At 48.1% G+C, this 13325-nt stretch overlaps 1 protein-coding gene across 1 annotated transcript in view; it reads right to left on the reverse strand.

Annotated features, from left to right (window-relative positions):
• Positions 1-12476, reverse strand: part of LOC141049045 (superoxide dismutase [Mn], mitochondrial) — a 53923-nt gene extending 41447 nt beyond the window's left edge. The window contains exon 1 of the mRNA XM_073545159.1: positions 12320-12476. Within this exon, the coding sequence (XP_073401260.1) occupies positions 12320-12333 (14 nt within the window). The 5' untranslated portion in view covers positions 12334-12476. The remainder of the gene's footprint in view (positions 1-12319) is intronic.
• Positions 12477-13325: the final 849 nt, after the last annotated feature.

Genomic DNA, 13325 nt, shown 5'->3' on the forward strand with positions numbered 1-13325 from the left:
AAGGGTATGTGCACACGTTGTGGATTCCATTGCGGATTTTTCCCACGGATTCTGCAGGATCCGCAGGTAAAATGACCTGCATTTTACCTGCAGATTTCACCTGCGTTTTTTTACACCTGCGGATTCCTAGAATGGAATAGCTGTAAAAACGCTGTGGATTCCGCACAAAGAAATGAAATGCTGCAGAAAATAGACCGCTGCGTTTCTGCGCGGAATTTTCCGCAGCATGTGCACAGCAGTTTGTTTTCCATAGGTTTACATGGTACTGTACACCGCATGGAAAACTGCTGCGCATCCGCAGCGTGTGCACAGACCCTTAGTGCACCCTAACCTGTAACTTGTGAGCCATCTGTACGGCTTGTTGCTGCCAGCTTTGCACATTAGCACTTGGTCTAGCATATAGCTATGCAGCTCAGGTGTCCAAATGGTAACATGCGAGTAGCCCTGCATGTCCACATACTGGCTTTGCAGTTGAAGAGAAATTAAAGAGAATCTGTCACCAGGTTTTTGCCACCTAAACTGAGAGTAGAATAATTTAGAGACAGACTAATTCCAGTTACAGTGCCTACAAGTAGTACTCAACCCCCTGCAGATTTAGCAGGTTTACACATTCGGAATTAACTTGGCATTGTGACATTTGGACTGTAGATCAGCCTGGAAGTGTGAAATGCACTGCAGCAAAAAAGAATGTTATTTCTTTGTTTAATTTTTTTTTAAATTGTGAAAAGTTTATTCAGAGGGTCATTTATTATTCAACCCCTCAAACCACCAGAATTCTGTTTGGTTCCCCTAAAGTATTAAGAAGTATTTCAGGCACAAAGAACAATGAGCTTCACATGTTTGGATTAATTATCTCTTTTTCCAGCCTTTTCTGACTATTTAAGACCCTCCCCAAACTTGTGAACAGCACTCGTATATGGTCAACATGGGAAAGACAAAGGAGCATTCCAAAGCCATCAGAGACAAGATCGTGGAGGGTCACAAGGCTGGCAAGGGGTACAAAACCCTTTCCAAGGAGTTGGGCCTACCTGTCTCCACTGTTGGGAGCATCATCCGGAAGTGGAAGGCTTATGGAACTACTGTTAGCCTTCCACGGCCTGGACCGCCTTTGAAAGTTTCCTCCCGTGCCGAGGCCAGGCTTGTCCGAAGAGTCAAGGCTAACCCAAGGACAACAAGGAAGGAGCTCCGGGAAGATCTCATGGCAGTGGGGACATTGGTTTCTGTCAATACCATAAGTAACGTACTCCACCGCAATGGTCTCCGTTCCAGACGAGCCCGTAAGGTACCTTTACTTTCAAAGCGTCATGTCAAGGCTCGTCTACAGTTTGCTCATGATCACTTGGAGGACTCTGAGACAGACTGGTTCAAGGTTCTCTGGTCTGATGAGACCAAGATCGAGATCTTTGGTGCCAACCACACACGTGACGTTTGGAGACTGGATGGCACTGCATACGTCCCCAAGAATACCATCCCTACAGTCAAGCATGGTGGTGGCAGCATCATACTGTGGGGCTGTTTCTCAGCCAAGGGGCCTGGCCATCTGGTCCGCATCCATGGAAAGATGGATAGCACGGCCTACCTGGAGATTTTGGCCAAGAACCTCCGCTCCTCCATCAAGGATCTTAAGATGGGTCGTCATTTCATCTTCCAACAAGACAACGACCCAAAGCACACAGCCAAGAAAACCAAGGCCTGGTTCAAGAGGCAAAAAATCAAGGTGTTGGAGTGGCCTAGTCAGTCTCCTGACCTTAACCCAATTGAAAACTTGTGGAAGGAGCTCAAGATTAAAGTCCACATGAGACACCCAAAGAACCTAGATAACTTGGAGAAGATCTGCATGGAGGAGTGGGCCAAGATAACTCCAGAGACCTGTGCCGGCCCGATCAGGTCTTATAAAAGACGATTATTAGCTGTAATTGCAAACAAGGGTTATTCCACAAAATATTAAACCTAGGGGTTGAATAATAATTGACCCACACTTTTATGTTTAAAATTTATTAAAATTTAACTGAGCAACATAACTTTTTGGTTTGTAAGATTTAGGCATCTGTTAATAAATCCTGCTCTTGTGTGAAGTTTGAAGGCTCTAACTTATTTGCATCTTATCAAACCTGCTAAATCTGCAGGGGGTTGAATACTACTTGTAGGCACTGTATGTGTCACTGATTTGCCTTAGTGTAATTTTATTAAATGGCTCTATTAATTGGCCTCCCGGTTACTCGACTATCCAGTCCATACTTAATACAGCAGCCAGGGTCATCTATCTGGCTAATCGGTACTCGGACGTGTTTGCTCTTCACCAGTCATTACACTGGCTGCCCATTCATTACAGCAGGGTTCCCCAACTCCAGTCCTCAAGGCCCACCAACAGATCATGTTTTCAGGATTTCCTTTGTATTGCACAGATGAAGCAATTATCACCTGAGCAATACTAAGGAAATCCTGAAAACATGATCTGTTGGTGGGCCTTGAGGACTGGAGTTGGGGAACCCTGCATTACAGGATCTAATTCAAAGTACTTGTTCTCACCCACAAAGCTCTCCACATGCACCACTATCCTACATCTCCTCCCTCATTTCTGTTTATCGGCCTAGCCGATCGCTGCCCTCTGCAAACGACTTTCGACTAACCTCTGCACTAATCCGTACCTCCAACTCCAAGACTTCTCCCGCACTGTGCCAATCCTCTGGAATGCTCTACCCCAAGAAATTAGGACTATCCACAATTTGCATAGTTTCAGGCGCTCCCTCAAAACACATTTGTTCAGAGCGGCCTCTCATGTTCACTAATCAAAATCATTCTATGTGTAAGTGTGTGTGTGTAGCCCATTCACTATCCCCATCTATACCCCACTCCCTCAAGATGGCTGGACCATCATTGTAAATACACACCTGTACTTTGTATCTCCCCCACCTCATTGTAGATTGTAAGCTCTCACGAGCAGTCGTCTTATTTTGCTTTAGTTATTCTATTGTTAAAGTTGTTACTTATGACTTGTGTTTTGAAACTGTTAAACTGTAAATCGCTGCGGAGTATGTTGGCGCTATATAAAGATTATTAAAATCATATTTTTTTTTTTTTTTTTTTTTTTATCAGCAGCAGACCACTAGAGGACCAGAAAACCAGCTGCCAGGTAGTCAAGCATATTCATGAGCTCTCTAGAGCTCCGCCACCACCACTGATGGGAAGCTTTCTGCCCATGTACATTGTCACAGAAAGCTGCCAATCAGTGGCATGGGCGGGGTCATACAGAGCTCAGGATGTAGGGAACAGGTCGATCTGCAGCAGATAGAACTAAATGTAATCAAAAGTGCAGCAAGCAGCACAGTAAGTGACATAATTGGAACCCATGTCTCTGCCCCTACATCATGCTGCTCTCAAATGAGGGAGCAAAAAGCTGGTGGCAGTTTCCATTTAAGTGCTAAGCTGGACATATGATGATACTTCCAGTGCCTAAAGGTGGATGTGATAGCGTCGTGGGAGTGCTTGATGCAAAAATATCAAATTATGGCAAGGCGGGAACTAGTGATGAGTGAACGTTCTCGGATAATGCGCTATCCAAGCATGCTCGTGTGAAGCAAGTGTCTTTGGCGTTTTCGAAAAATATGTTTGAGTCCCTGCGGCTGTTAGACAATGCATGTGTTGCGGCTGTCTAAGGCTTGTTTCATACTAGCGTTCGGCAAAGCTGCGGAGGGCTGCGTAGTTCCTCTGTTAAGCCCCACCCACTGCCGCACCTCCTCCGTACCCATCTTTAACATTGTATTGAAGAAAAGAAACAAAGCAGCACAAAGATATAAAAAAGAGTTCAGGTGCAAAGCTCCCAAAAGGTATGTACCAAACCTTTATGATGCAAACAATCCAAAAAGCAGGAACAGCACATCGGTTTTTCAGGGTTAAACGAGAGCTGTTTATTTAGCTCATAAGTGCAACGTTTTGGTTGAAGTGGCTTGAAAAAGGTTCGCCACTTGAACCGAAACGTATCTTTCATTGGGTACATAGGCCATGCAAATGTATGCGTCGTATTGACGCTGCGCCGAACGCAACACGTTGCATTTTGTTGAGGTCAGCGCTGTGTCAAAACAACGCATGCGCAGGCATCCGCATGGCCTGCGTACCCAGTGTTAAAGATAGGCACGCAGGCCGCATGCAGACGTAGGCAGAGCTGAAGGAAGAGGTGCGGCAGTGGGTGCAGCTTTACGGAGGAACTACACAGCCCTCCAACTCTGCCGAACACTAGTGTGAAACCAGCCTAACAGCCGCAGGGACACGGAACATTTTTTTTGAGCACGCCGAAGACACACTGTCAGCACACATCACTAGTGGGAACCCCTGGATGCAAGCACGTAGGCAGCCTCAGTATGGTTTCTGGTGGGAAGCTTTCACAGTCATTTTAATGAATCTATGGGCATCACTTCTGTGGGGGAGACAGGAGCTAGATGTCACCATTCGGGAGCCTCTGGAAGTGGCCCCCAACACTGTTATGGATGAATTTGGCTCTCAAGGCAACTCTTGTGGCTCTCTTATCGGGACAGAAAGAGAGAGGGATGACAAACTGATCGTCAGCAGAGCCAGGCAATACAAGAATAGAAAGCTCCCATTACAGTCCTCTCCATTTTGTGCTGTGCTCCTCCAGTTACATCCCTGCTTATGGCTTCTGTGAGTTTTGTGAAGGCCCTTCCTGCTTCCAGAGACTGTACTGTATGTGTATACTCTAATACTGTAGTGTTCTGTACATGGCAGCCAGACTGAGAAATATTAGGCCCTGTTCACTTGAGGTTTTCATACATGTTTAGGATGAATATTGGGAAAGCATGCAAAAAAATAGCCCTATATTGCCAGATAGTGGTCCAAAGAGTGTCCTTTTGTCCTCCGTCTGGTCAATATGTATAAGCCACAAAAAGGGTTTAGAATAGTGCAGTAGATGACTTTAATCGCTCAGGTTCTCTTAAGGCCCCGTCTCACATAGCGAGATCGCTGAAACATCACAGATTTTGTGACGCAACAGCGACCTCGCCGGATATCGCTGATCGTGCTCGAATGTCCTGGGCCATTTTTTGATCGCTGGTGTCCCGCTGGCCAGCATGCATCGCAGTGTTTGATGCCGATGAGCGACCTTGTTGGTGACGCAGAACTCAGGGACGCAGGCGGGAGTCGTCAGAACAGCTGCTGTGTGACAAGGTCCCAACGACCGCCGAGGCCGTTATACGGATCGCTGGATTGTTGCTGCGTCGCTGAGTAGATGTGTCTGGTTGACGTCTTACTAGCGACCCTTACCAGGTCATATCGTTGTCGGGATCGCTGATGCATCGCGTAGTGTAATGGTACCTAAGGCCTCTTTCACACTTCCGTTTTTGACAGTCAAGATCCGCCAATTTTGAAAAAAAACGGATCCACCATTTTTCCTTGCGGATCCGTTTTTTTCCCCATTGACTTTCATTATTGGGGGATCCTGACTGATTGCCGTCCGTTGCATCCGTTTTTGTGAGGATCCGCCACAATGTTAGTGTCCGTCAACATCCTCAAAGATTTCCAAACGGAGCTTGCAACATTTTTTTTTTGGCCGGCGGATCCTCCAGACACTGAATTAACCCCAAATTCGGTCTGGGTGCCGGACAAAAAAATTCTCTCTCTCTCATCAGTGGAGAACGGATCCGCTTGTCTGCCTTTTTGGCGGATTTTAACTGATGCAAATAACTGAAGTGTGAAAGAGGCCTTAACAGGATACTGTGGTGTGATATAATCACAATAGCCAATGGATAACAGATGTCCCTGACATTTGAGGGGGGCATCAGGTCTAAAGCTACAAGTCTGTAGTTACTCTATGTGAGGGCAAACTTGTAAATTCTCACATGGATAACACTACGAGGATTCTCCAGGACTGGTGCTTGGAGCGGGCGATCACCTGACTGCAAGTAAGTGATTTGCATACTCTTTGCCACATGCTGACTACAGGTGTCCAGCCTCACTCAGTACACTTGTGGCTACGCCCCAACCAGATAGGTATGGCGTCGCTGAATGCATGTTCCAAAATCACCCCCCCCCCCCCCCCCGCAGCTCTAGACAACGGAGGATCCTAACAGCACATGTGACCTGAGGATTCACAAGTCTGCTGTCAGTGACTGCAGACTAGCAGCTTTAGGCCGGTTTCACATTCGCGCTTTTGAGCGCAGCGACGGCCGCCGCTAAGCCCCGCCCCCTGCCCCGCCTCCACCGGTATCTCCGCCTCCGGGCGCATGACGTTGCATGCGTCCCCTATCTTCATCACAGAGGGCGCAGGCCGTGCGCAGTCTGCGTTTGGCGGCACATGCGTCCTTTTGACGGTGCGCCGAGCAGCGCCAAACGCAACCTGTTGCATTTTGGTTGTGCTCGGCGCACCGTCAAAAGGATGCATGCGCTGCCAAACGCAGACTGCGCACGGCCTGCGCCCTCTGTAATGAAGATAGGGGACGCACGCAACGTCATGCGCCCGGAGGCGGAGATACCGGTGGAGGCGGGGCAGGGGGCGGGGCTTAGCGGCGGCGCTGCGCTCAAAAGCACGAATGTGAAACCGGCCTTAGATCAGACAACCCCTTTAAACACAAGTGTCTGGAAGTGCCAGTGAAGTCACAGCACATGTATGGACAGTCACCTCACCTTTCTTTTTTTCCCCAATGCTAACCATTGTGTACAGCCAGGAGAAGGAGGTTCTGTGCATTTATAAATATGGTTTGAAAGCTGAATAAGGTTTTTCAGTTTTTTAATGCCTGGTGTGCCGAACTCTTTTTCTTTTCTTAGTTTCGAGACCAGCTCCACCCCTCACTGATCCAGCTGATCGACAGGTCTCTTAGGTGATTGCATCGGGAGGATCCTGTCAATCAACTGGACTGGTGCAGTGACCCGGCCAGATGTGGCAGCGATCAGTTCCCTCTGAATTGCCAGGGGGTGAGGGGGCGGCGGCACTCCACTGTTACCTAATTTGCTTCTGAATCCTAACACGATGCGCTGACGTGAGCCTCAGCAGGGAAATAGCAGCTCACCCAGGACCGTTTGAATAGGCCGATCCTTGTAGATGGTCCCAAACTCACCTCTACCCTTCCAGCAGTATTTGCTCACCTAACAAGATTAAGACACTGCTGCTGGGGCAGAGACACTATGGTGCAGTCACATGGCAAATCAATACAATTTAAAGGGTTTTTCTGGTTCTTTCATATGTGTGCACTATCTTTAGGATAGATAGACACCAGATATTTTGGGGGGATACATCCTGCACCACCTGATGATCAGCTGTTTCCAGGGCCAGATGTGCTCACTTGTGAAGCAGAACAGTACAGCACTGTCAGCACGATAGCAGCCACAGACCATAGATTTGTCCCTGACGTACAGTACCTGGCCACAGCCACTACACCACTGACAGAGCTCTACTGTTCAGAGGACAACCGGCTGCCGCCGGGCCCGGGAACAGTAAGGCTGAGTTCACACGTTGCATTTTTTTCACGTTTCCGCGGCGGTTTTAACCTCGCGATTTTGCCGCGAAAAATAAGCATCCCATGCATTCCTATGGGATTCCGCAATGCTGTGCTAATGCTGCGGTTTTTACCGCGGTGGAATCGCTTTGCGGTAAAAACCGCAGCATGCTCATTAATTTGCGGAATCGCGGCGATCCCGCACCCATAGGAATGCATTGTTCCGCTTATTTTCCGCATGTGGCTGTGCACAACATGCGGAAAGTAAGCAGAACAATTGCGGATGGTACCCACGGTCCGGAGGAGAGGAGACTGTCCTCCGGGCTTTGGGTACCATATCCCTGTAAAAAATAGAATTTAAAATAAAAAATATTGTTATTCTCACCCTCCGACGTCCCACGCAGCCTTCCCGCCTCTCTCCACGCTCCGGTCCCAGTAGTCCTTTGCGAAAATGCTCGCGATGACGTCCGTTCTCGTGGGATCGCGAAGTCTCGCGGTCATTCGTGCGACGTCATCGCGAATGACCGCGAGACGTCGCGATCCCGCGAGAACTGACGTCATCGCGGGCATTTTCGCAAAGGATTACTGGGAACGGATGCGCGGGACGTCGGAGGGTGAGAATAACACCGTTTATTTTTTTTTTTTTACATTCTATATTTTACTACTGATGCTGCATAGGTGGCCTCAGTAGTAAAAAGTTGGTCACACTCGTCAAACAATATGTTTGACGAGTGTGACCAACCTGTCAATCAGTTCTCCAAGCGATGCTACAGATCGCTTGGAAAACACTAGCAATTCTGCAAGCTAATTACGCTTGCAAAATGCTAGTTTTTCCGCGGGAATTTAAAATGCGATTTTCCCGCGGACTGGAATTCCGGAATTCTCGCGGTAATTGCCGCGAGAGTTCCGGTACGTGTGCACTTCGCTTAAATCAGCAGCGGACGCACCCCCCCACCCATCAATATTAAAGTAACAGATAATCCCTTTAACCCCTTCACGACCAATGACGCCACATAGGCGTCATGAAACCTGGTTCAAATCTGACCAGTGACGCCTATGTGGCGTCATGACTTCAAAGCCCCCCTGCGGGTCGGGTGACCGGGGTCACTGAAAGGTCACCCGACCCGCAGATACAGGGGGCTTTGTAATTCACCACAGGGGGCGTGGCTTCGCCCCCACGTGGCTACGATCGCTCTGATTGGCTGTTAAAAGTGAAACAGCCAATTAGAGCGATAGTAATATTTCATCAATGAAAATTGATGAAATATTACAATCCAGCCATGTCCGACGCTGCTGTAGCATCGGACATGGCTGGAGACACCGATTCCACCCCCCCACACCGGCGATCGCCCCCCCGCAACTGAATGACAGCGGCGATCTGCCACCGCTGTCATCATCTGCCCCCCTCCCATTCCCTCTGCTCCCCGCCAGCCTCCGATCCCCCCCTCACCCCCCCGGTACCTCCGGTGTCCCCCTGTCCCTCCCGGTGTCCCTCGGGTCCGGATGATGGGCGCCGCCATCTTTGAAAATGGCGGGCGCATGCGCAGTGCGCCCGCCCGAATCTGCCGGCTGCAGATTCCATTCTTTCATTTTGATCACTCTCACAGTGATCAAAATGAAAGAAAAAGTAAATAAACCCCCCGATCATCACCCCCATAGGTAGGCAGAACTAATAGGGTTAGGCTTGGACTTAGGGTTAGGCTTGGACTTAGGGTTAGGCTTGGACTTAGGGTTAGGCTTGGACTTAGGGTTAGGCTTGGACTTAGGGTTAGGCTTGGACTTAGGGTTAGGCTTGGACTTAGGGTTAGGCTTGGACTTAGGGTTAGGCTTGGACTTAGGGTTAGGCTTGGACTTAGGGTTAGGCTTGGACTTAGGGTTAGGCTTGGACTTAGGGTTAGGCTTGGACTTAGGGTTAGGCTTGGACTTAGGGTTGTGGTTAGGGGTGTGTTGGGGTTAGGGCTGGAGTTAGAATTGAGGGGTTTCCACTGTTTTGGCACATCAGGGGGTCACCAAACGCGACATGGTGCAACCATTGATTCCAGCCAATTTTGCGTTCAAAAAGTTAAACGGTGCTTCCTCCCTTCCAAGCCCCGACGTGTGCCCAAACAGTGGTTTACCCCAACATATGGGGTATCAGCGTACTCAGGAAAAATTGCACAACAACTTTGGGGGTCTAATTTCTCCTGGTACCCTTGGGAAAATAAAAAATTGGGGGCTAAAAAAATATTTTTGTGGAAAAAAATTTTTTTTTTTTTTAATTTTCACGTCTCTGCGTTACAAACTTCTGTGAAGCACTTGGGGGTCCAAAGTGCTCACCAGGCATCTAGATAAGTTACTTAGGCAGTCTAGTTTCCAAAATGGGGTCACTTGTGGGGGGTTCCACAGTTTAGGTACATCAGGGGTTCTGCAAATGTAACATGATGCCCGCAGACCATTCCATCAAAGTCAGCATTTCATAATGTCACTACTTCCCTTCCGAGCCCCGACGTGTACCCAAACAGTGGTCCCCACCCACATATGAGGTATCAGCGTACTCAGGACAAACTAGACAACAACTTTTGGGGCCAATTTATCCTGCTACCCCTGTGAAAAAAAAAATTGCTGGCTAAAAATCTTTTTTTTTTTTGTGGAAAAAAAAATATTTTTTATTTTCACGGCTCTGCGATATAAACTTCTGTGAAGCGCTTTGGGGTTCAAGGTGCTCACCACACATCTAGATAAGTTCCTTGGGGGGTCTAGTCTCCAAAATGGGGTCACTTGTGGGGGGGTTCCACAGTTTAGGTACATCAGGGGCTCTGCAAATGTAACATGACACCCGCAGACCATTCCATCAAAGTCAGCATTTCAAAATGTCACTACTTCCCTTCCGAGCCCCGACGTGTGCCCAAACAGTGGTTCCCCCCCACATGTGGGGTACCAGCGTACTCAGGACAAACTGGACAACAAATTTTGGGGTCTAATTTATCCTGGTACCTTGTGAAAATAAAAAATTGCGCACTAAAAAATAATTTTTTGAGGGAAAAAAATTTTTTTTTATTTTCACGGCTCTGCGTCATAAACTTTTGTGAAGCACTTGAGGGTTCAAGGTGCTCACTACTCATCTAGATAAGTTCCTTAGGGGGTCTAGTTTCCAAAATGGGGTCATTTGTGGGGGAGCTCCAATGTTTAGGCACACAGGGGCTCTCCAAACACAACATGGTGTCCGCTAACGATTGGAAGTAATTTGCATTTCAAAAAGTCAAATGGCGCTCCTTCCCTTCTGAGCCCTGCCGTGTGCCCAAACAGTGGTTCCGCCCCACATACGGGGTACCAGCGTACTCAGGACAAACTGGACAACAAGATTTGTGGTCCAATTTCTCCTGTTAGCCTTGTGAAAATTAAAAATAGTGTGCTAAAAATAATTTTTGAGGAAAAAAAAATATTTTTTATTTTCACTGCTCTGTGTTATAAACTTTTGTGAAGCACTTGGGGGTTCAAAGTGCTCCCTATACGTCTAGATAAGTTCCTTAGGGGGTCTAGTTTCCAAAATGGGGTCACTTGTGGGGGAGCTCCAATGTTTAGGTGCACAGGGGCTCTCCAAATGCGACATGGTGTCCGATAACGATTGGAGCTAATTTTCCATTCAAAAAGTCAAATGGTGCTCCTTGCCTTCCGGGCCATGCCGTGCGCCCAAACAGTGGTTTATGACCACATATGAGGTATCTGTGCTCTCAGGAGAAATTGCTCAACAAATTTTAGGATCCATTTTATCCTGTTGCCCATGTGAAAATGAAAAAAATTGATGCTAAAAGAAAATTTTTGTTGGAAAAATTAAAAAGTCCATTTTTTCTTTCCACATTGCTTTAGTTCCTGTGAAACACCTGAAGGGTTAATAATCTTCTTGAATGTAGTTTTGAGTAGCTTGAGGGGTGCAGTTTTTAGAATGGTGTAACTTTTGGGTATTTTCTGCCATATAGACCCCTCAAAGTGACTTCAAATGTGAGGTGGTCCCTAAAAAAGTGGTTTTGAAAATTTTATTGTAAAAATGAGAAATCGCTGGTCAACTTTTAACCCTTATAACTTCCTAACAAAAAAATATTTTGTTTCCAAAATTGTGCTGATGTAAAGTAGACATATGAGAAATGTTATTTATTAACTATTTTGTGTCACATAACTCTTTGGTTTAACAGAATAAAAATTCAAAATTTGAAAATTGCTAAATTTTCTAAATTTTCACCAAATTTCTGATTTTTTGACAAATAAACGCAAAAATTATCAACCTAAATTTACCACTAACATGAAGCCCAATATGTCACGAAAAAACAATCTCAGAATCTCTAGGATCCGTTGAAGCGTTCCTGAGTTATTACCTCATAAAGGGACACTGGTCAGAATTGCAAAAAATGGCCAGGTCATTAAGGTCAAAATAGGCTTGGTCATGAAGGGGTTAATTGGCCTGCCCTAGTGTCAGGTCACATAGCAAGCTGCATTCTGTGCAGGAAGCACAAGCCTCATGCAGAGCAGCCCCTGAGGCTGGTTACTGTGTACAGCTGCACACCTGAGACATCACCAAGCTAATAATCGTTCCATCTGTAGATGTGTGACAGCGTACAGTACGGCTGTCGCATGTTTGGTACTAGGTGTGGGGACCCAACCACACTACTGGTCATCCCTGCACCCCACCACAGCAATGGATCATCGCCAGCGTGTAGCACATTATGGCGCCCTGCTGAACCCTGTGCACACCTGTCACCAATGTCCTCTGCACTCCTGTAAACACGAGGGGGCGCAGGGACACATTCACTGTTACACAACAGGCAGGGCAGAGCCGTCCATGTCCCGCACGACCTCTGTGCAGTCAGGCGCTGGCGCACAGCTCACTGTGAGGGGACACTCACCTGGCGCATAGCATGACTGCTGCTGGAAGATACGGCACAGGCGACTGTCACTGGCTTTTCAGCAGCTCAGCCTCTGTCCGTCCTTTCTGTAGCTCCACCCACTGACTCGTTAATGTATTTCCGGGCCGTGCCACGCCCAGTCTCCGCCCATGGGTGTGCCGAATTGTGCGCAGGCGCAGTGGTAGTTTAGTAACAACTGCGTGTGAGCCTGAGCCTGCCCTAGTGTCATTACAAGCAGTGTATGCACGTGGTAATGTATTTCCGGGCTGTGCATAGACCACGCCCAGTCTCCGCCCATGGCTGTGCCGATTTGTGCGCAGGCGCAGTGGTAGTTTAGTAATAACTGCGTGTGAGCCTGCCCTAGTAGTGTGGGCCTGCCCTAGTAGTGTGGGAAGTTCGGCTCTTTTTGGCGATCCGGTCATTCGGCTCTGCTCACCTTAAAGAGCCGGCTCTTTTGGCTCTTTTAACGGCTCTTTTTTTTAATATTAATCCGTTTTCCACAGTCCTCGTTCCAGGTCTTTGCCTGTAAAGTGAGGGCCTCATTCTCCACCTATAGAACGATCTAATGACGCAGTGTAGACTGTTATTCAGCATTTCTGTCTCCTCAGATTCTCAGCTCTTGTGATCAGGCTCCGGCTCCTTGGTTGCAGACAGTCTTACCATGCAGCGTCGGACTGGCCCACCGGAGAACCGGTGGATTCTCCGGTGGGCCCTGGCATCTGGTGGGCCCTGGCACCTGCAGGCATACAGGGCCAGCAGTTGCCTAGGGCCCCCGCTGCTCCAGGGGCCCCCAGCCAGTGGTGTGTCGCACACCATGCAGCTGCTATGGGGGCCCCTGCCAGCGGAGCAGCAGCGGGTGTCAGGAGGCAGGAGCCCCTGTCCCCGCTGCTAAAGAGAAATGAATATTCACTGCGAAGCAGTGAATATCATTTCAGGTCTCCACCCCCAGAGGCCCCGCCCCCAGCCCAGTAAGCCGCTCTGCATCAGGGCCGGCGCCGCCCTCAGT

Source organism: Dendrobates tinctorius, unplaced genomic scaffold (assembly GCF_039654945.1).
Source record: "Dendrobates tinctorius isolate UK_male_01 unplaced genomic scaffold, ASM3965494v1 ptg000140l, whole genome shotgun sequence".
Classification (NCBI taxonomy): Eukaryota; Metazoa; Chordata; class Amphibia; order Anura; family Dendrobatidae; genus Dendrobates; species Dendrobates tinctorius.